Raw genomic sequence first — 23302 nt, forward strand, 5'->3', positions numbered from 1 at the left:
CAATTGTTTTTTTGACTTGTGTCTGAAGATAAATTGATTGTATATTTGAGATGTTAAATCCAGCAATTTGTATGTATTCAGTAAATCGTATAATAGAAACATTAGAATAATTTAAATATATACTGGTAAAAAGATGTAGAATGGATTTAATGTAATTGTAGATTTACAACTACATATACCTATATTATTTGAATAACAAATAAATAAATAAATAAAGACCTTATTATTATTATTAACAAAAATAGTGAAAGAAGAGCAAAAAGCGGACATTTCAACAAAAAAGTTAAAAACTTAAACATGACTCTGACTCATTGAAAAACCTTCAGATATCGAATAGGGAGGGACTCATTAAAGTGGAATCATGAATTTGACAAATGTGCACACCTTGTTTTAATTCACATTTGTAAGAAAAAACTTGTTGCTACATATCATTTAAGTTGAATCAAATAGCATAAGTTAAACTTTCTCTAACAACTTATTTTATTCTAGATTATATAATGAATTCATGAATGGACGTAGTTTTCCTCTCTCCAAAGATTTAGTACCACATCTTCTGAAATAACTAAAAAACCAAATGACAACATATTTATTTCTTCAGATAAATATGGTTACTAACCATACTCGCAATGAGTATGAGATGACGAGGTCATCTCCTTAACTTCAACCCCCTTATTTTGAATAATGATGGGGGTTTTGGGATAACTAATTTTGAGGATTGCATGGAGTATTATCTAACCCTAAAATTTCCCTCCAAAATATCTATCAATAATGAAATGAAATAGTGAAAGAGACAATGTAGAATTTATATCGAGAATATTATTCGAATCCAAAATATTTCAAAGATATTTAGTAGTTGTACTCTTCCTCTATTTTACCTGTCATTTCCTTATCGATATAACCCTTGAAACAAAATTTCAGATAGTACACGATAAGATCTTCAAAATGAGGTATTGCAGCACCCCTCACCCCTATCAATATCAAGAGGTTGTAGTTGTGAAGAGCGGAAAAGTTGTTCCCACTCAATCAGAAATTGATGGTACTAAACGATTTTCCACATTTTCAATTCAAGGCCAGAAAATGGAGGTGTTAAGTTTTTGTTGGACTATACTGTGTTGGAGAAATGATAGTGATTTTTATATAGAAAAAAATTGCGGCAATCAATTATTTTAATTTCAATCTATTAAATCCTAATTTGGGTTGAGTAAAAATCAATTAAACATTGAAATAATTTATTTTCAATAAAAATTAATAATAGTCAACATTTATGTAGATAAGTACAAATTATTTTTTTCTTTTCATTTTTTTAGGTACTGGTTCATCTAGTAGCATAGTTTCCTCATCTGAATCCTCAATTTGAACTGTACTTATTTCTTCTACAATTTGAACTGAATCATCAATTTCTATCAAACTTATATCATCATTGCTTGCTATTGTTTCAACCATTACAATCGATTTTCCATGACATCGTCCCACTGAAATAATAATAAGGAGAAATAATTTAATAGTTAAGAGGATAAGAAAGCAGAAAAAAATTGTTATTGATGACAATACCTGCTTTAGGACATAATTCCAAACCATGATGAGAAATAGCATCTTTAGCTTGTTGCATATTTAGACCAAATATGATACCTCTGAAATGAATGGCAGCTAATTAAATTTTTTCGAGTACCAATTTTTCAGTGATAATGTTGAAAGAGAATTGATAAGCCTTCAACTCTTATGCCACTCACGAAGCGTTTCTTCCAGCGTTTGGTAGTAAGCGTCGAAGAGATTCCAGTCAGGCAGTCAAGTTCATACTCTGAATTACAGTCGTACGGCCGTGTCCCAAGCTGTCTGACTGGAATCTCTTCGACACTTGCTTCCAAACGCTGGAAGAAACGCTTCGTGAGTGGCGGGCATTAAAGAAACTTACAAATTTATAACATCATATGCACTACTTAAGTATATTAAATTCGAAACCCCACTTGACAGAATAATATTTCTTGATTTTCCAATAGAATGATATAAATGAGATCTATTTATAGTATTTTTCCTTATGGTTGAATCTTCTTTAGTAGGACCATACAATATTTCAAAGAAAAATCCTTTTCTTATGAGATGATTGTAAGAATTTCTATCTATTCTAAATTCTTTTTCTTCTCCACAATAAGTCAGTATATCTGCTTCTACACTTGTGCATATGAACTACAATAAGAGCATTTTAAATTTGTATTTTCATTATCACCACTACTTACCATAAATGCAATTTTTGTTGTCGGTAAAACTGCTAATATAGTATATTTTTTGAAATTAGGAGATTTTGTCTAAAAAAAATTCATGATTTTAATTTGTACAGTTAGTAGTAGACTATGGTATAACTTACAACTTTATAATAAAAATCTTTATCAGAAAAAGTGACTGTTAACCTATTCAATATAGTCATATCTTCAAAATCCTGAAACAAATAAAAATTGTATAAATCATTAACGTAAGACATAGTCGGTAATTATATCAATGCATATTATTTTGCAGAACATACCTTCAACAAAGTTTCATCTATCTTAATAGGTTCTGGAACTAATTCATTATTATCTTTTGCATCTCCTTTCTTTTTTTTCTTTTTATTATTCTCTTTATTAGCTTCTGGTTTCTCTCTGATTACTTGATTTATTGCTATAGTTCGATAACCATCTGAAAAATTAAAAATCAAATTATCAATCCTTAATAACTTGAATTATGATGTCAAACAAATACAATAAAAACTGTTACCCTACTCTATTCATTTTCAATACATGAAATTAATTAAATAACGAATGAAACTTACATTGGCGTAAGACTTTTAATGTGGCAACACAATTTTCTTTGGTAAAATGATTTTCTGGTACACATAAGTCGAAAAAACCTTTAGTATTCATATTCAACAATATCTTAATAAAACCTGCATATAAGTAACCTGATATTATTATATTCCTAAATAAATGTATTATTTTCAGTACACTCGAAGTAATGTCCTGTAATACAAAATCCAATACTTCGTAAACCTATGGGGGCCCGCGGTATTCACATTTTCAAAATATTGGCTGCATAGGTTAGATCATAGAGAAATTGTCATTCATTGACATAGAATAAAGTTATAATTAGATTAGGCATCTGAAAATTAGAAAGCAGCGCCAAGGTGAGCAGACGTAGAACTATAAATGTTGACATTGGAATGTTTTGTTGTATTAGTTGTGTGTGTATTTGCTTTATTTAAATTTGATTTTACAATAAATATAAAAACTTTTCAGACTTCTATAGTGAACAAGTGTGCTACTGTGTATATAATATTTTCATTTTAGGTAAAGGCGGAAGGTATCATCATTTGTTTCAGTTCAGTCTAGTGATATTGAAAGTTATGCAAGGATGGAAGACTTCGAAAAATGACGAATAACAATCGTGTGCATATAATATGTGAACGGTTCAATCAACATTATTATACTACAGGATTCTAATAGTACCTTTTTTAGGTCCAAATGGCAAGACTGAGTTTAGTAGAATACTTAGGATATCTTAAAGGTACAAACACTTCTAGAAGTGTTTATAAAGGTGAAGAAGTTTTAAATGCGGGTCACATAATAAAAATGTTACATGTTATTTGCATGACTAATAAACTTTAGTTGAAAGGTTTTTTTACTTATCCGAATTGATCATTTCACATTACCCTTCAATTATACAGTCCCAACAAAATATTACAAATGCTAATGTATTGAATATTTTTAGGAATACTACAGAAAGTCACATATCCATTTTTATTTATTTATTAAGAGATAACTCAATTTACATGAAACTACTCATATCGATACCTATTTATCGAATTAAATTATTGCTTAACTAATGAATCATCAAAGAATAATGAGAATTCAATTGAAAATATTTCACTTATGAAATGTATTTATTCTGAAAATATATTCGGCATATTATACGACTATTTTAAAATAATTAAAATGTGATAGAGAAGTATCAGTGTTCCCTGAAAAAAAATATATAGAATTTCAGAGTAGGTACATGTCCAAATATTTCTGAGGAATTTTTCCAATATTGTGTAAAGGTACCTTAGATTTGAAGACAATGTATGTTTGGCACAATTCTTGTGAAACGCCAAATAAAACAGATAATGTCACATATGAAAGATCACATTTCAATTTTGTTAAAACTAAAACAATACAATGCTTGATTGTTAAACGATCTGATCTTTGATCACTGTAAATAGATTGTACTGCTTCTACTATCTTATAGTTTCATATTATTGAGACCAGTAAAACTGTTCAGAGCACTATCTGTTGTTATCAGGTCACACAAAGATGATACTTTAGGAGTATCCACTTGCACTTCGAAATCCTTGAAAGTTTTAGGCCCATTATAATCAGGCTGACCCTGAAGAAGCTGTAATAGACCTTGTACAGCATCGATTTCATCTTGGGAAGTAGATTGTAGAGCAGGTTCGATTTCTTCACAAGAGCATTCTTCAGCAATAAGTTTTTCTTCGTTGATATTTCTTTGATTCAATCTTTCAGATCTACTACTAGAACATTCAGGTTCTTCCTTTGTGGTAGTGGATTCAACAGGAAGATTTCTGGAAGGCACAACAGTCTTTTTCAAACATTCTTTCTGTATAGAACTGGAATCTGTAAACGATTATTATTATTATCCCCATAAATATAATCTAAAATTTTATGTGCTATCAGTGCTGACCTCGATAAAAATAATCATCATCGATAAAATGCAGGGAACATACTTTCATATTTCTTGTCACTGTTTTATCGATTTTGAATTTCAGTTGCCAAGCTTTTTGTCGATCCATCAGCACTTTACTCCCCAATTTCCTTGCCATTCAAACACGATATTCATTAACAGTTTGAGGGAAAGCATGGAACTTGATATTTGACCTTTTTTTCCAGGAAGAACACTGAGGAACTGAACAATAGCGAATCGAACGACTCATAACTATTGAAATGATTCAAAAAATATATAAATATTTGTAGAATATCACACAAAAACAAAGCAGAATGCGAGAAACTCACAGGAATGAAAAGGACTGACTTCCTCTGAGGCAAACCATGTCAACATTTCTAGTTACTCTGATTGTCACCAGGTGGCGTAGCGCTTATGTTGATTCACAAAATTCCTTCTTGCAGCTCAGAGAAATGTTCATCATATAGTCTATGATTTAAAGTCAAATCTCATTTTCCTAACCTATAAATATATAAATAAAAATATGTTTTTTAAGGAGTATAAAAATAACAGGACGTTATGAAAACACGAATCTATTGAAAACCTATGATGCTCTTATTCTTATTCCTGAAGTAGACAGAATTTTAATTTATATTATGAGTTTCGTTAGGCCCACTTTCAGAGTTTTATCTGCTATCTTGGCTGTTTCAAAAAAAAATAATGAAATACCTAGAATTTATCAAACTACAACAGGCGGAACAATGTTTTACAGACAACTGAAATTAAGTTGTATTCATAAGATACGAAAGGAGGATGAGACAACAATTCAACCTAAATACCAAGAATTTAAGGACGAATCTGAAGTAGTATTAGATATTTATGATGAAGCCAGAATTGAACAATATGGATATAATCTTCCACAAATCGAAGAGGAAGAAAATGATCGATATCAAGGATTAAATTTGAATCGTAAATTAATTCTTCACTTTCAGTACTTAACACTAATCACTTCTTTTAAGGAGGTTTAACTGGTGTTTTTGATATAGAAGATTTAATTGATGTCCTGAAAAGAGAAAATGCTTTAGATATATTTGTTGCAAAGATACCGGATGGTATAAACTATGCAGATTATATTTGTGTGGCTTCAGTTAAATCAACGAGGCATATGCATGCTGTTTGTCAGTTTGTCCGAAGAGTATATAAGATGAAGAGAAGTAAGAAAGACAGGATACCTAAATTGGAAGGAGAAAAATCAAAGGATTGGCAAGCTTTGGATTTAGGTCTGTCATTTTTATGAGCTCACTGTTTTGATGATAATGTAATAAAGCGATGGGTTTTTCCACATTTTATTTATTTTAGGTAACATAGCTTTACATATTTTCTCAAAAGAAGCCCGTGAACGATATGATTTGGATTCATTGTGGGCTGTTGGACCTAAGATGGATTTAGAGTATAATAAAGTAGATCCTCTGGTTCAGATGTTAGAAAACAATACTTATAGCCTTGATGATTTAAAACCAGCAAGTTGAAGAATAAAATTATTGTGTAAATGAATATAATTTCTCAAATTTCCAAGTCCTTGTTGAAGAATATTTGATGGAAGAAGAATTTGAAAAATAGAATTCATCTTGATTTAATTCGACCTTTTCAGTGACATGAATAATTTTTCAAAAACTTGGCACATTATTCTTCATTTAGGTTTATAAAATGTGATTATTAGAATCCAATGTTATAGAATAACAGGATGATAGTATTTCTCTAATGCTGTTGTGATTAAAAGCCCCAAACAAAAAAAAATTAGGAATAGCTCTGGTTTTGTTTAAGAAGCTCTTGAAAGCTAGTTAATTCATTGAGATTTTATATTTATACAATATGAGGTGTTATTTTTTCATGTTTTAATTTATCTAGATAATCTCATGATACAAATCCTCCTGAAATTCAGTATGAACATTTGACAAATTAAAACCTAATCTGAAATATTGAATTTTTTCTCTGATATTCTGCTTGGGTTTTCTCTGCTCATGGTGACGAGATGATTTAAAATTTCCTGTGGAGCTTGAAATAGTCAATATATGTAGTTCTGAATACAAAATTTCTTATAATCAAAATTGAAAGAGCCATATTTACGGAACCTCTAGTCGGTTTTTGTCCATTATCGAACTCAACTACGAACTTACTATGGTTTTTCTCTTCGGAAGTGATCATAATATGATCACTTCCGTTAATATTATTAACGGACGAACATAATTGAATTTGATCGTGTACTCTTCATTAAGGAGTTGAACCTTATCTTTGAGTACAAAATTCGAAAATTACAATCATGGGGACGATATGAAGTAGCGCATTCTTTGGGGGCAAGAGCCCAAAAAGAGAAATAAAAAATTAGTCGATATAGTTTTGAAACATCAAGATCCTCCAATTATTTTATAGTTGAATTTATTACTACCGTTAGGCAAAAAATTATCCGAGTGCTGTAGCGATCGGACACTGTAACAAAACCTACTCAAGGCACAACCAGTTCTCCTACTTTGCCCAAGCTTTTGAGAGGTCTCACAGTGGCCTAGGAGAGTCGAAATAGAAAAAAAAATTAACATTTAAAAATTTATTAAAGTAATTTTTCCATTTTCTTATTAATCCACATATTAAGTAATCCGGTTATTTAAATTAATTCCCCACAACCCATGGACTAAAAAGTTATGTGTCTACAAACTAGAATTCTTGAATGTGCTTCTATTATTCTCTAACGATTTGGTTGCAATAGAACTGAAACATTCAGTGGAGTTGACTCGTGGGGGTTCCCCCCCAAGCAAAATATTGCACTTTCTCTTAATTTTTTTTTAATTGTTACTTACAATTTTGTTATTTCTTTTAATCGATGGGGGTTATAACCCCAATAAACCTCCCTCATATTAAGTCTGTGAAAATGTTTGATGGAAAGTTCTGCTATTTAATAAACTATTTGCTAGTGCACAGATGAATATTATCGAGTTACTTCAAATCTTTCAAATTGAGATACATCACAAATTTTTTTTTTCTATCTAAATTTACATCACCAGTTTTATATCTAACCAGCTTGGGGAAACTGGAATACAATTATTAAATTCTAAGTATTGATTGACCATCTTCTTCCTGAGAAAAATTCTTCATACATTGTGTTCTAAATTAACAAGCTTATGGTTTCTTACAAGAAAAATTCTCATGACTGTGTCAAGGTAAGTGCATCGATTATCTCCTAGGTATATTTATTTATAGGAATCCTTGAATCCGATCCTTTCAGTGTAAGTTTCGTATAGGTAATCCTTGAAAACTAATTTTTTTTGGGTGGATAAGATAACACTTATCATTACCTGATTCTAGCTAATTCGGTCCTGCATCGGAGCTCCCAGTGAATCTGTCGATTCCTGCGCGGAGCTACGTATCATCATCCGATTACACGTCAAAGGACCACGTGATACGTGGCGCCTAATATGAGATATCGTTCGAAATGAGTTACATCCTTTTTCTTTCCTTGTTCTGCCTGCGTAGTCATTACATAAATAAAAGGTAGCGCAATTAATTATTGCAATTGTTGTTTTTGATTGAACCGCAACGAACGAGGTATTTACAATAGAACCTCTTTAAAATATTACACCGGCGAGTTGTTTGCTCCTAGGCGCAGATTCAAGATTCAAGCCTCAGCGCTAGTGCATTGTGAACTTGGCAGCTGTGTAGACGTATGTCGGTCGGATCGAAACACAATTTTAACCTCAAAAAAATCGTTAATCAAGTAAGTAATAAACATAAATAAAAGGATAAGTGAGAATTTTTCAATGCTTGAGGGTTAACAGGATTGGCTTCGTTGATTTTTCTCTGCTCTCGTTTCACTGTCAAAATTAACAACGTGTCAATAAGTGTCATTTGTTATGAAAGAACCTAATTTTTTTGCATGGAAGTGTTGCATTTGCATTAGGAATGCAGGGTAAGAATAGCCAGCAGATTATGTTAAAGAATCACAGGAATACGTGATATGTTTATGTTTTTCTTATAAGAAATCGGGTATGATTCATTTTTAGGTTCTCCTTTCTCTTCTGATTTATTTCCGATCCTTGTGAAACTACCTCTTGAGCTTTCTGAATGTGAATCCTTCGTTTTCAAATTTTACCTTATGACAAGTCTTAATTTTTATTGCGTTATTACAGATACTAAGTATATTAAATCAGACAAGAAGTATATTTAAAATGTCGAGGAAAAGAACACGAAGCAGATCAGAAGATACATCACCTCATCTCCTAACCTACAATATGGTGAGTTTCTTATTATGAAATCTAAGAAATTCTATGATATAGGTACACAGAATAATGTGAGAAATTTTTAGAATTCTAGGTATTCATTTAATTATATCTAAATGAGATTTCGTTCACTACTTTTTTTGAGATATTATAGCAAAAGAATGTTAACTGTTACATAAAATTATAATATAAATATATTTGATTGAAGTATGAACCAGATAACAAGTCTCTAATATACTCGTCTCTTTCCATGTTCGGTAACTTCTCGGATCACCCCCGTATTTATCAAGAATTCACCATTTAAAATTCTCTTTCATTATTCTCCCAGGGATGCTCCTCCGTTCGGTCAAGGTTTTTCAGATCGATAGTTTAGCGCAATATTTTCATCTCCCTGTTTTGTTCTTTATTAATAATTATTAATGAACCGATAATATATCTCATATTGATCAAAGACATGAATGTCTCAAGGGAATGAAATTTCATATTATAATGTACCTGGTCATTTTATTTTGAACCCTCTAGGCCCTAGGGAGATGAACCTTCGAATTTACGTTGATCATAGACTTTAGTGGTTGAAAGTGATTTTAGAATTCAAGACGCGGAATTTGGTGACCTTGAATAAATAACATACATAAGACAATCACTTAATATTCATTAAAAAATAAGTAATACAAATTAATACATAAATCCATTTAGTATTCAGATCAAAACTGAAAATACAGAGCAGTCTATTCTATGCTCTATGTCTATGCAATTATTTTTTTCACTATTTTCAGAATTTATAGAAGCTATGCTTATTTTTAATTTTTCCTACGTAATATCGAGTAGCGGTTTATGTTTAGATCGAGGTTAATACAAAAAAAATATGTATAATTATCTGTTATTTGGTTGGATTCTTCGATAATTCAATGAAGGCAAAAAAATCCGCTCAAGGATGTAATCTCCAATGACTCCAATTAATGTATGTATTAATTATATAAGGATTTAATAAAAAATGACGAAATTTGAAGTCGTGGATAAACATAGAAAATGAATATAATAATATAAAGGGATTTTTGATATACAGTAATATACAGGGTGCTTCCTAACTACGGTACAAAACTTCAGAAGATGATTCGTTAGGTCGTTTCAAAAAAAGTTCCTATGATCATATACGTACTTATAACGGAGTTGCTTCGTTTCTGAAATACAGCGCGTTAAAAACAGCATTGATAAAGTAATTATAAATTTTCTTGAACCGATTTGGGTCGAAATTGCTAATTTTTTACTTTTGATTTTTATTTTTTGTTGTTCATGGATAGTTTTCAGAAGGATTTGAATTGAATTTTATTTTTTTTCAATATCTCGAACATTACTTCAGAAAAATATCAAGTGTTCTATAATTTTGAAATGACAACACCATATTTTAGGAAAGCCTAAAATTAAAATTGAATAAATTATTAATTAATTAGACATATTCGGTGGTCGTCAAGATTTCCGGATTTAACACCGTTAGTACTTTTCTTTGCCTACATTCAAAGAACAAGATTTACCAATTTGAAAATGTCTAATGGTGTTAAATCCGAAGATCTTGGTCGTCACCCAATATTTCAATTATCTGTAGTTAACAGATAATTAAAGATAGGTACTAGGTTGATTTGCCGTGTAAAACTGAAACTTTTGATGATTTTTATAGTTCGATAAGAAACTTACATATCATGTTATATATTTTTGAAAAGAGACAAAGTTATTTTATTTGTTATAGAAATTGTTTTGGTTTACAATTAAAAAAACACAAGTTTTATCGTAACTTCAAAGCTAATGGCAATAAAAACAAATCATTGCATCAGTGGATTCTACTAAAAAAAATGCCTGATGTTTTGTTTTCATGTTGATAGCACCAATAATGAAGAAGTTATGAGAACTGTCCATTTCACGCCATTTTCCAATTTTCTCTTATAGCTTGATAACAGCTGAATTTATGCGTTTTTCACCAAATGGATTTCTCTCAAAAATCGAGCCGAAAATGCGCCATACATTTTTTTTCTAGCACAAAGGAAATCTGAGACGAATTTGGGACACCGATACAATGTTATTTCATTTATTGGTGATATAACGAGAATGCTACAAATTTCACATATTGCCGCATCAATCTTATTCATTGCCTAACATTGAAATTGTAAGCTGTTGGGGAGCTTTTCATAATTTCCTGGTATCTTTGTTAGTCATAATTTAGAAATCTGAATTAATTTTTTTGCCATTAAAATAAATGTATCAGATTATCAATTGAGGACTACCGTTCTTTATTTTATGCATTAAACTTTCTTTGTATCGGATAGTACCCCCATCTAAAACTTTATTTGATTGAGCGCTCGATCCCCGTACAGGTCGCCTCATCATTTCGTTACAACGTCTGTTATTCTCGAGCTGGGAATGGCCTTAAACGATAAGGTTCAACTCACCGATGACGAATTAATTTTCAAATCGTATATGTCCGCCCGTAAACACGTTAGCTCTCGAGCGGAAACTCCTAGAAACTTAATTTTCAGGCTAGATTAGTGGCCGTGGTCAAGTTCATTTATGGGCAATTTCGGAATTTGCCTTTCCTGGTAAATTCAAAATTACAGATTAAATAACAATTTCAAGCTCCATGAAGAATTTTATATTGATCATATCACCAGAACCAGACAAAACTCAAGAAATCTATCGAAAAAAATTACCCAATTTTTTCGTTACAACAAAACCGACGGAGTTGAGATATAAAATAACAAGCTTCGTACAATCATGATCACATAAACAGAACAATAGTAGAATCAAGAATCAATTTGGAATATTTATTTCTCTAATTCTGTGGCTGTTCCGTTAGTTCTGCCACATCTTGTAGAACAGAATCATGCGAGAATATCGCAGATTCGCATAGATTTCATAGTTGTATTTTATTATTATATGTACTCGGAACTATCCTGCCACGGATTTATCATTATTATCATTCTGTCAAATTTTTGATTCAGAAAAAAGTTCTGCCAACTCATTATTATCATTCTGTCAAATTGTTGATACAGAAAACAGTTCTGCCAAACCACATTTTCCAATGCAAAAGTCATCAAATGATATTTATGGAAATAGTCCATTGATTTCAATAGAAATTTAGTGAATTAGAGAAAATAATGTATAATACTCGTACAGAAGACTCATTCTAACGCTCGTTCATTAAAAAACTCGACACTTCGTGACTCTTTTTTGAATTTTGAACTCGTGGAATGTCAATGTCAATGCGCTCTGCACTTGTATTATAAATAGGTAACTGTTATAATGCAAATACAGGAGGCATTGATATTTTTCCACGAGTTCAAAATTCAAAAACGATCCACTAAGATGATTGTTTTTGAATGAACGACTGTTAGAATAAGCCTCGTGTACGAGTATTATACATTATTTTCTCTAACTCACTGTATTTTTATTGAAATTATTGGAATATTTCCCTAAATATCGTTTATGATTTTTGCATTGAAAAATGAAGGTTTGCAGAACAGTTTTCTATCACAAATTTGACAGATAAGAGATAAATCCGTGGCAGGAGTGTACCGAGTACCTACCAACAGATAATAATGAAATATAGCCATGAAATATGTGTGAAACTGAGATATACCTGCACGATTTTCTTCTACAAGATATGACAGAATGAACGGATTAGCCACAGAATTAGAGAAAAGAAATTAAAATATTTCTGTGACAAAATTCCGTACGCAAAATTTCGAGTATAAGCCTGGTCAAAGCCGTAGATAATTGAAGCATGATATAAAGAAAAAAATGTAATATTTCAGTGATAACATCAAATCCAACCAAATTAAGATTATGCCTCAATATAAAGAAGAACAATTTTTTAGTATTCGTGATAATAGTGCTGTTAAAACCAGAGAAAATTCAATAATAATATCGAAAAAAAAATTGAGTAAAGCACTGACCTGAAGCCGTTGAGCGCTTGTTTATTCATGGATATTCCTATATACAATTCTGTGGTCCCCAAGGCTGTAATTAGCGCATGAATGAGCTTTCCTCGTTTTCATTATTGTATACATACATTTAGAAATCCATTGAATTTTTCAATATTTTTCTTGACTGCTGTACCAATTCTCTAGAGATATACTGACTGACAAAAAAACTGCAACACCCAGAAGGAGCTGTTTAAATTTTAAACTTTTTTTTGGTTAAACATAGATAGTACCTATAGCAAGGAGTTAAATGAATGAATTTGGAGAAAAAAATCTTGAAGGTTTTTTCATGTAAACAATTTTTGTAACTTAAATATTGTAGTCGTTTTTTGTGAGTTTTTGAAATTTTACAACAAACTAGCTGTTCGAGGAGATCCAAAGTTGATGTTTAGTTGTTGTTAAAATGCCTAGAGCACGTGTACGTGGAAATTATCGCCAGCTAATTGAATTTGAAAGAGGTTGAATTATTGGCCTACGGGAGGCGGGGTTGTCATTTCGAGAAATTGATTACCGTACGAACAGAAAATCAACTACTGTTATAAGATGTTGCAAAAGAGATATCAAATCACACAAATGGTATCTAATTGGTATTATCAAAATACCAATTAGATACCATTAGATACCGATTTGCGACAACTCGATCTTTGGCTGATGAGTGGTTAGGACAACAAGGCAATCCTATAACTGCCCTTACGGTCTTTTGGACTGCAGCATCATCGATCCCATCTTGTGTTACCTCTGACGGTTGGGCATCGCCGGCAACGATTACATAGAACGTCAACATCGAAATGTGGAATGGCATCTAGTCGTCTTTTCTGATGAATCTCGATTCTCCTTGAGTGCACATGATATCCGAAAAAGGGTTAGACGACGTCGGGGAGAAAGACCTCAGTTGATGTTGAGTGTCATGTACACCGAACAGTAGGCATTATTATATGGGGTGCAATTACAAATGCAAGTAAGTCATCTTTAGACTTTATTCGAGGTAAAGTGAGAGCACTACATTACCTTCAAGAAATAGTGGAGCCATATGTTCTCCCCTACCTTGACGAACTCGAGAATCAAATATTTCAGCAAGATAATGCCCGACCTCATGTTGCCAGAGTTAGTTTAAACATTTTCGAAGCGACCCATCTGAATCTTTCGCCATGACCGCCCAGATCCCCTGATCTTTCGCCCATAGAACATATTTGGGACATCATGGGTAAGCCTTCTACCCATGATGTCCCCACTAACTTTGGCGGCTCTAAGATATGAAGTAAGGAAGCATGGGATAGTATCCCTCAAGAAGAAATAAACCATCTTATTGCATCAATACCAAAGACGTGCTGGGAAGTGTATATATAATCGCGGTGGACAAACTCATTATTAACAAATTTATTGAAAAAAATTGTAAACCCTTCGTTTTTTTCTTCAAATTTCAATCATTTACTCCTTGCTATACTATATATGTTTAACCAACAAAAAAAAACAACAAATTAAAATTTAAACGGCTCCTTCTGGGTTTCTTTGTCAGTTAGTATACTAGTATTTGGCACGTAACCTGTTACGATGATAAGAATAGACCGAATAATTTAATTCCGGAGGACTATGGGAGGTGACAATAATACACGCAATAGCATCACTCTTGTCTGTGGTTCAATCTCTTCCAACTTAGGTTAGGTTGCGGAACTGTTGGCGTTTATTTCGGTGGGGCCGTTTTTTTGGGATAGGTCAGTTAACCCGAGAACTGCCGTATTCACGATCTACTGATCAGAATGGCCTGAAACGGAAGATTGAATTTGACAGAAAATTACATGTAGAAAAGATACTTTCAATTAACTTTTGACTTATCTGTCCAACGAACACACGAATGAATTGAAAAGCATTATAATTTAATCAGATTCATCACATTTCTGGAAATCTTATAATTATTCGGAAGATACTTCAACTTCTTCTCAGGTTCTTGAGCCATGATATCCGTCGTCTTCCTGGTCCTCTACTTCAACTTATACAGTGAATATTCATCAATTTTATTACTGACGGCAGCCCAAAAGCTTCTGTGCCTCAGAGTAATAAAAATATATATAGAGGGAGTACACTCAATATTATCTGTGTTATCTGAAAGTTGTCATATTGTAATTCAGTTTCAAATGAACAATGATATTAAATTAGTAAAAATGTGCATCAATTGAATGAAATTTATTTATTTGAATGATTCTGAGTTAAATATGAAATTTTCAATAATTTGTCTTCACTTTTGAATTTGCGCAAGAAAAATTTTTGCCATTTTCTCTATCTTTCTGCTAAAACCCAAGCTTTGGCATTTATGCTGCATTTTTGCTAGCGATGTTCGTCAGTTTGCAGTGTTTCTAGAAATTTCTAGTTTATTTACTTCTATATTCAAGTGCTCTCCTTTGTGGGGGAAATTCATGAATTGAGTTAAGAATATCACAAGTTGTTAGTTCCTAAAATGTGTTTTTAATTCGTTACTCATGTCAAAGGAACCAGGCATTTGAATTTATGAAAAATAGTTACTGGTTGATTTAATTTTTTAATATTGTTTTTTGCCCTTAATAAGAAGAGCTGATCATAAGACTCTGGTCAACGCTGGTACCCAAGTTGTATAGGGTGTTCAACGTTGAAATGTCGATAAAAGCTAAGCGAATTTTAATTTTGCAGACACATACAATCAGCAAAGTATTACTTTTACTTACAATATCCTACATATATCATTATGAACAATCGAAGAAAAAATTATATGTTCAACCCGGCAAAGTAGATTTTGACTGCCTTGGCTGAATTCCTATACCCTCTCTATTCTCGGCTATTATGAACTATCAGCCGCTGCAGTCAATCTATTACTTTGCTGCCTAGTGAAAGAAATAACTATTTTGCTAATTTGCAGGTAAAAAGGATATTTTTCATTGATCGCCAAGTTTTTTGATTTTTTTACGTGTATTTATCTTTACGTATGAGTTTCATGACTAGGTGGTAAACTTAACTGCTTAGCCTTTTTTTACATACAATGTTTCATTTTAATTATTTTTTATTATTACGCTTTTTCATTAAAATATCAAAGGCAAAACAATATAGCTGGTAATGTTCAAGATGCCGCTTCATGAAACACATTGCAAGATCTGGCAAGATGACAATTGTAATTGATCAAAAAGGAAGAAAGTTACATATCAAGTTGGTAGCTGACGATACTTGCTGAATCCCGATTTAGAGCAGAGAGACTTGCTGGATAATATGCCATTCAAGAATGCTGTTATTGTATTCTTTTGCTTTCAATATTCCAATAAAATATTGAAATAATAAACGAGTAATAAAAACAAAACCTTGTATGAGCAAAACAGTTTAGTAGGAATTTTTAACTTATGCTCGCCACTCACGAGGCGTTTTTTCGAGCGTTTGGCAGCAGGCGTCGAAGAGATTCCAGTCGGGCAGTCAAGTTCATTCTCTGATTCACAGTCGTGCGGCCGTGTCCCGAGCTGCCTGACTGTAAAATCATCCGAACGCTCGACTATGATAAAAAAAAATCAAAAAACCTTAGCTATCAATGAAAGAAAGCCTGTTTTGTAGCAAAGTAGCGGAAAACCTATTAAATATGTTCCCTGGTTAAAAAGTTATGATGATACGAGTATTACATTTGTAGCTTTTATCGATACTTCTACTTCAAACACCCTACAAAAAACATTACACATTCGAAATTACCCGGTAACTATTTTTAATACATTCAGGTTCCTGGTCCTTTGTAAGCTCATGCTGGGGACCATATTCTCTTAACGAAGATGACCTTATGCTCCCTCTATCTATGTTTATTACTCTGTGTTCTGACCCGGAATCTACTTTATCGTTCTGAGACATCTAGATTAATTAATCGATTCTCATTTTTTATAGTGTTAGGTGAATATTGGTAATATTCGATAGAATAGAACAATTGATCATTTCGAGGTTTTCACCTTCGAAAAACCAACTTTCATTTAGAGTTAATGATGCTTTTAATGGTCTACGCTCTAATGCAAAATTCGAATGAAATATTATGTTCGCAATTTGCTTTAACGTTCACATAATTTTCCTTTCACTATGAATTTATATTTTGGAATATGTTCCTATATATATATATTCATCACTGGAATTAATATTGCCTCGAAGTAAAAGATTTTTTAAAGGACCCCGCACGTTTTATATGGGAAATGGCTTTCCGTGAATTTGGCTGAATTTTTGATATGTTGTAGTTCTTGATAAACTGATCAGAAGTGTCCCTAACCACAAAGCTCAAAAATGGACAGTTTTCGAGACATGGAGCTTTGAAAATGGGTTTTTTGCAATTTTCGGGGTTTTTGCTCATCAATCGGGGAGCTCTCATTTCTGGTTGGGATGGAATTTGGATGTTCGGCGGCCAGAACCCGACTGAGAAATGATCTTCCTTGGTTATATTAGGCACCACCATCGATAATTTTTTATACACTGCTCCACATTGGCTATAAAATGAGATACAAAATCCAAGATCTTCCATACATCTTTTCATGCCACAAGATAACGCCAGAATAATTCATATGACCGAGAAACGACATATTGTGAGATATTTTATAATAACTGAATCCTCATATATCTGATGTCCAATAATATCAAATATGTTAGCCAAAATGTTCATAACCAGGCTAATATAATTTCAAATTGTTTTTTGTTTATTATCATTATTGTTCTTATTATTATGAATGTTACTCTCATTATTATATTGTTTTTGATTGATTTATTCATTCATTTTGACAACAATCATATTATTATATAGTATTCATTCATATGTGTGAAGTTCAAAAAGTTCATAAAAAAAAATTGTATTTTCAAGAATTCGTGGGTTAATTTCGGAAGTTCCATTCATAGTTAGCTTCCAACACTTGGACTTCTATATTCTACCCGGATAGTACTATATTGTATCAAAACTGCAGACATTTTCACAGATTCGTTTGTCTGTGAGATGCTATCATCAATTTCGAGACATTCTGAGGAAAATGTCTTGCCACCCCATTGTCAGATTATCGAGATTTGTGAGAAACAAATCACATATCATATGTAAATGACATCAATAGTGATCACAATTGTGATCCCCGAGGATATATGATTATGATTTTCCCATTTTCCCCCATTACAGCTCGCGGTGCTTGGTTATGAACATTTTGGCTAACATATTTGATATTATTGGACATCAGATATATGAGGATTCAGTTATTATAGTATCTCTTAAAAAAATTTCACAATATGTCGTTTCTCGGTCATGTGAATTATTCTGGCGTCATCTTGTGGCATGAAAATATGTATGGAAGATCTTGGATTTTGTATCTCATTTCATAGCCAATGTGGAGCAGTGTATAGGAAATTATCGATGGCGGTGCCTAATATAACCAAGGAAGATCATTTCTCAATCGGGTTCTGGCCGCCGAACATCCAAATTCCATCCCAACTAGAAATGAGAGCTCCCCGATTGATGAGTAAAAACCCCGAAAATTGCAAAAAATCCATTTTCAAAGCTCCATATCTCGAAAACTGTCCATTTTTGAGCTTTGTGGCTATACATACTTCTGATCAGTTTATCAAGAACTACAACATATCAAAAATTCAGCCATATTCACGGAAAGCCATTTCCCATATAAAACGTGCGGGGTTTTTTCCACAGAAGAAAAATAGGTTCTTAGGTACTGCCGCGTTTGACATTTCTGCGTCATTGTCGTGTTGGCCAGACTGGCGAACGGCGCTTTAGTTCTAATGCCTCTATCTCTAATATTCGCAAACCGATGATCTGATTCCGGGCAATTTTCATTTGTCATTTGTTATCGGGGAATATTTTAAAACAATTTCGTAATAGAGCATGATGTAATTTGAACATTTTGACAATGTACCGGTAATTGAGAAACAATTATGTTCGACATTTAGAGAATTTTAGACATAAAGTGAAAAGTTATACTTTGGTTCTCTTGTACGGTGCGGGTTTGTTTCCAGTGATTTCGGTATTTCTCTTCTTACATTGGTTATGATGATGAATTTCGACGTGCAAGTATGTAAAGAAATAATATTTCCATTTTTTTAGTGCTTAATTATATCATATTATGTGTAACAGTGTAACTATAGTTATTTGTTTTACTAGGCAGCAAAATAGTAGATTGACTGCCCCGGCTGATAGTTCAGCCAAGGCATATTTCTTTAGTTAACAAATGCTTCATATTCCGAGGTGAGGGGTGTTGAATTTTATTTATTACTCTTAATTTTTTGAAAGAAAAAATGGTACGCCACTAGAATATTTCAAAATTAAAATGATTTTTGAATTATCAATCAATTTGTAAAAAAAAAATTTCTCATAATTTTTCGTATGGGGCGCCACTTTTATGCAAAAAATAAAAGACCTTAACTTTATCAATAACCATCTAATAATTTATCAAAGAAATTACACGCATTAAGATGTTTTATTTTATTGTATGAAAACGGCGCCTTATACGAAAAAAGGCAAATAGATTTTTTGTCACAAATTGAACGAGGAAATCAAAAATTATTTTTATTTTGAAATATTCCAGTGGAATACCATTTTTTTTTTCAAAATATTAGGAGCAATAAATAAACTTCAATACTAGGAATACGGAAGCATTTGCGAACTGAATTAAATGGCAACATTTCATTATTTTTTCATGTAGAATCACCCCCTGAAGTTTTTCGCACATATTCACTAACACCCTTTATTTAATACTGTCATTCTCCATTTAAATTTCATCAATCAAGTTTGCCGTCATAAGGGTTGAAATTTTACAGGGATTTTCTGTTAAAATATCTCCATGAAATCTACAGAATCAATCTATCCGAGATAACTATCGAAATGTCCAATTTTCTGTGCCGAGCAAGATAGAAGCAAAAAATTTGCCGCCCTGTTCTTGACCCTTGGGGGACTCCACGATTCAATGATCCCGCGCTATCGCGCTGTATTAGATTAGTGTATTTTTTTATCAGTAGGTTTGTTATCGAGATCAAGGCCATAGAGTTCCGCCTTCTAGGCGGATTTTGATAAAAATCGAACGAGCCGTTTCTTCGCAGAACTGTCGCTGATAATAATTGGAGAGATCATCATTTGTATTTATGCGTCACTAAAATCAGGCGTGTTTGAGATCGCCTATGATTCAGCTGTTTGGACGAGGATGAAAGTGGAATTGCTGGACGGAAATAGAACAACGCGGAATTCCCCCAGTACGGTCCTGGTGCGCTGACGACGGGTTTCATTTTGGACATTGAGAAAATAATAATAATAATATTTATGGGAGAAGGCTTGAAGGTGTTTTGATTTTCTGTTTTCCATATTTTCATTTTATAAAGATGTTCTGTATAAATGTATAAATGCTATGTCAAATGCACTGACAGGTGGTTTTGTGCCCCCATTCTTTTATGCGCCTATTGCACCCTTGGAGGCGAATTATAGGCCAATTAAAAAGTCCCCGGTCTACCAGAGTAAAACACATTTTTTTGGCAAAATTCGATTTTATTATTCAACATAGTTGCCTTCGAGGGCGATACAGCGATTATAGCGATCTTCCAACTTTTCGATACCATTTTTGTCGTACGATTTGTCTTTCGCTTCAAACTGGGCCACAGTTTCGGCGATTACTTCTTCATTGGCCCTAAGTTTCTTTCCAGCGTTCTTTTGAGGTCTGAGAACAGGAAAAAGTCGCTGGGGGCCAGATATGGCGAATACGGTGGATGCAAGAGTAATTCGAAGCCCAATTCATGCAAATTTGCCATTGTTTTCATTGATTTGGGACGGCGCATTGTCTTGATGAAACAGCACCTTTTTTTTCTTCAAATGGGGCCGGTTTTTAACGATTTCATCCTTTAAACGATTCAATAGTGCTACATAATAATCGCTGGTGATGGTCTGGCCCTTTTGGAGGTAATCAATGAATATTATACCTTGCGCATCCCATAATACAGATGCCATAACCTTGCCAGCTTTAAACAATTCAATAGTGCTACATAATAATCGCTGGTGATGGTCTGGCCCTTTTGGAGGTAATCAATGAATATTATACCTTGCGCATCCCATAATACAGATGCCATAACCTTGCCAGCTTTAAACAATTCAATAGTGCTACATAATAATCGCTGGTGATGGTCTGGCCCTTTTGGAGGTAATCAATGAATATTATACCTTGCGCATCCCATAATACAGATGCCATAACCTTGCCAGCTGACTGTTGTGTTTTTCCTCGCTTTGGACTCGGTTCATCGTGTGCAGTCCACTCAGCTGACTGTCGATTGGGCTCCACAGTGAAATGATTGAGCCATGTTTCATCCATTGTCACATATCGACGCAAATTATTCAGGTTTATTGGACTTAAACAGCTTCAAACACGGCTCAAAATCATTCACACGTTGTTGCTTTTGATCGATTGTGAGCTCGCGCGGCACCCATTTTGCACTCAGCTTTCTCATCTACAAATATTCGTGAATGATATGATGTATATACACGTTCAGATGGTATCTTCACAATGTATGCTATCTCGATCAACTTCACTTTACGGTCATTCATAATTATTTTGATTTTTTCGTCGGTGACAGCCTCTTTTGGGCGTCCACTGCGTTCGCCGTCATTTCACAACGTTTAAACTTAGCATACCAATCAATGATGCTTGATTTTCCTGGTGCAGACAGAAACTCTTCATCAAGCCAAAATTTTGTTTCAACTGACTTTTTTCCTTCAAAAAGGAATATTTTATTAACACGAAATTCTTTTTTTTTTCATCTTTTTTCAAATAACAAAAGTAGCTACACTCACAACGCAATATACCACAAACTAATGGTCGGACTGCTGTCAAATTTTGACACGTATCGTTTGAAGGTTGGTACTTACTAAAAATCATATGGATTCAATACTAGCACCGCCATCTGTGCATCAGAACAGGGGCTTTTCAATTGGCCTAATGTATGAGATGTGATTCACCATTCTCTGATTAGTTTATCTAGACGAGGTGTTCTGTTGCTATTATCCTCCTGATATTCGGCATGAATATTTGAGTTATCATTTCACTTTTAAAACTCTCTTATACAGGGTAATTCACCGCGATGGTCTATTAGACGTTTATGAGAAACTAGTCATGATTTTGTGCTGGAAATTTGCATGTTGGAGTTTGAGAAAACGATTTTTTTTCTTTAAGATATTTTCAGATCTTTACAATTTCCGGTTATACCGGAAACATACTACTACTACTTTCTCATTTCAAATGGCACACCTAATATATTATAATATATTAGGTGTATCAAATATAGTATCTAATAATGCAATAATTATTGCATTATTAGATACTATATTTGATGACAATTTCACCAATATGCCATTACTTGGTTGAAAACTCAACGGTTCACGAGTTAATGGGGTTTCTCGTGAAAACAATAACGACGAGGACTCACTTTTTTTTTAATGCTTCTGCAGAAATTTTTTTTTTTAAATTTCGATCCTGCTAATACGTATGATGTATTAAAAGACTTTGCGGTTTGGACCAAAAATGAACAGGGTTTTTATGAAAAGATCATAGACTTGACCAACATTAAATTCATAAAAATCAAGATTTACAATTACAACCTATATTTTTCATTCCTTCAGTCAATTCTACCAATAAAAAGAGAGGAGGATACATAAGTAAACCCCATAGAGCAATAAACATAGATAGAGGGAGTATACGCAATTTTTACATGCCCCCAACATGGTTAGATTACGTTGTGGAATTGTGATATATTTTTAAAATCACAATTTTACTATATCGTTATGAATGTATATTAATGAATGGAGTATATTTATTTGAGTGATTCCCGATTTAATATGAGAATTTGAATATTCGGAATCCGACATTTTTCCTAATTGTCAAATTAATATTAAGCAGAATATTTATCATTTTCTATATCTACCTTCTGAAATCCAAGATTTGTCAACCTTTGCTCTCCTAGTGTCATCGGTTGTTTCACGTCGTTTAGCGCGCTTGATGTTTGTTTTCTGAATTTCTGATATATTTAGGCATTTATTTCAAAATATTTCAATAAATATGAAACGTTGATTCACTATGGGACATAAGAAGTACGTTCTTCGTGGAGAAACTCATGAATTGAGGGAAATATCTTATCACTTATGTTTTCATTTCCGCTCGCTTGTCAAATTTGATAGTTCATGTTGGGGACAAAATTTGCTTACTGGATATGACATATGTTCCCTCTATCTATGTTTATTACTCTGAGGTAAACTCTTAACCATAAACCTAGAATGAAAAGAGAGTTATCGAGGAAGAACTTCAAATAAGCAAAAACTGCTGTGCTAACATGACGGGCGGACTCGACAATGACCATGATTTTACCGACATTTTCGAC

The 23302-nt window shown here is 32.9% G+C and overlaps 3 protein-coding genes and 1 long non-coding RNA gene across 8 annotated transcripts in view; 2 read left to right on the forward strand and 2 right to left on the reverse strand.

Annotated features, from left to right (window-relative positions):
* Positions 1 to 1212: 1212 nt before the first annotated feature.
* Positions 1213 to 3084, reverse strand: LOC123678467 (ribonuclease P protein subunit p30). Its single transcript, XM_045615502.1, has 7 exons — positions 2804 to 3084; positions 2519 to 2670; positions 2363 to 2434; positions 2235 to 2303; positions 1913 to 2184; positions 1552 to 1631; positions 1213 to 1472 (listed from the first exon to the last, which is right to left on the reverse strand). The coding sequence occupies exons 1-7, from the start codon at positions 2892 to 2894 to the stop codon at positions 1282 to 1284; spliced, it is 927 nt and encodes a 308-aa protein (XP_045471458.1). The 5' UTR covers positions 2895 to 3084; the 3' UTR covers positions 1213 to 1281.
* Positions 3085 to 5169: 2085 nt separating this feature from the next.
* LOC123677501 lies at positions 5170 to 6243 on the forward strand. Its single transcript, XM_045614052.1, has 3 exons — positions 5170 to 5658; positions 5709 to 5969; positions 6049 to 6243. The coding sequence occupies exons 1-3, from the start codon at positions 5346 to 5348 to the stop codon at positions 6216 to 6218; spliced, it is 744 nt and encodes a 247-aa protein (XP_045470008.1). The 5' UTR covers positions 5170 to 5345; the 3' UTR covers positions 6219 to 6243.
* A 1033-nt stretch (positions 6244 to 7276) lies between these two features.
* Positions 7277 to 8035, reverse strand: LOC123677504. The gene is made up of 2 exons (XR_006747110.1): positions 7542 to 8035; positions 7277 to 7452 (listed from the first exon to the last, which is right to left on the reverse strand). It is a non-coding gene; the product is annotated as an uncharacterized LOC123677504 (long non-coding RNA).
* Positions 7780 to 23302, forward strand: part of LOC123677502 (choline-phosphate cytidylyltransferase B-like) — a 35193-nt gene continuing 19670 nt past the window's right edge. Inside the window, exons 1-2 of one of the 5 annotated variants that reach the window (XM_045614054.1) lie at positions 7780 to 7901; positions 8868 to 8972. In XM_045614054.1, coding sequence (XP_045470010.1) covers positions 7863 to 7901; positions 8868 to 8972 — 144 coding nt within the window. In that variant the 5' untranslated portion in view covers positions 7780 to 7862. Of the gene's footprint in view, positions 7902 to 8185; positions 8456 to 8491; positions 8725 to 8867; positions 8973 to 18929; positions 18966 to 23302 lie in introns of those variants that run through there. The other 4 variants (XM_045614053.1, XM_045614055.1, XM_045614056.1 and 1 more) reach the window with 4 other exon arrangements.

Source organism: Harmonia axyridis, chromosome 4, assembly GCF_914767665.1.
Source record: "Harmonia axyridis chromosome 4, icHarAxyr1.1, whole genome shotgun sequence".
NCBI lineage: Eukaryota > Metazoa > Arthropoda > Insecta > Coleoptera > Coccinellidae > Harmonia > Harmonia axyridis.

Bases quoted from the DNA above. Each gene is read 5' to 3' on its own strand.
- LOC123677501 (XM_045614052.1), top strand. From the start codon at position 5,346: ATGAGTTTCGTTAGGCCCACTTTCAGAGTTTTATCTGCTATCTTGGCT. The intron at 5,659-5,708 runs GTAAATTAATTC...ACTTCTTTTAAG, and splicing joins TCAAGGATTAAATTTGAATC to GAGGTTTAACTGGTGTTTTT. The intron at 5,970-6,048 runs GTCTGTCATTTT...TATTTATTTTAG, and splicing joins TTGGCAAGCTTTGGATTTAG to GTAACATAGCTTTACATATT.
- LOC123678467 (XM_045615502.1), bottom strand. From the start codon at position 2,894: ATGAATACTAAAGGTTTTTTCGACTTATGTGTACCAGAAAATCATTTT. The intron at 2,671-2,803 runs GTAAGTTTCATT...TTAATTTTTCAG, and splicing joins ATTAAAAGTCTTACGCCAAT to ATGGTTATCGAACTATAGCA. The intron at 1,632-1,912 runs GTAAGTTTCTTT...CATTCATTTCAG, and splicing joins GCATATGATGTTATAAATTT to AGGTATCATATTTGGTCTAA.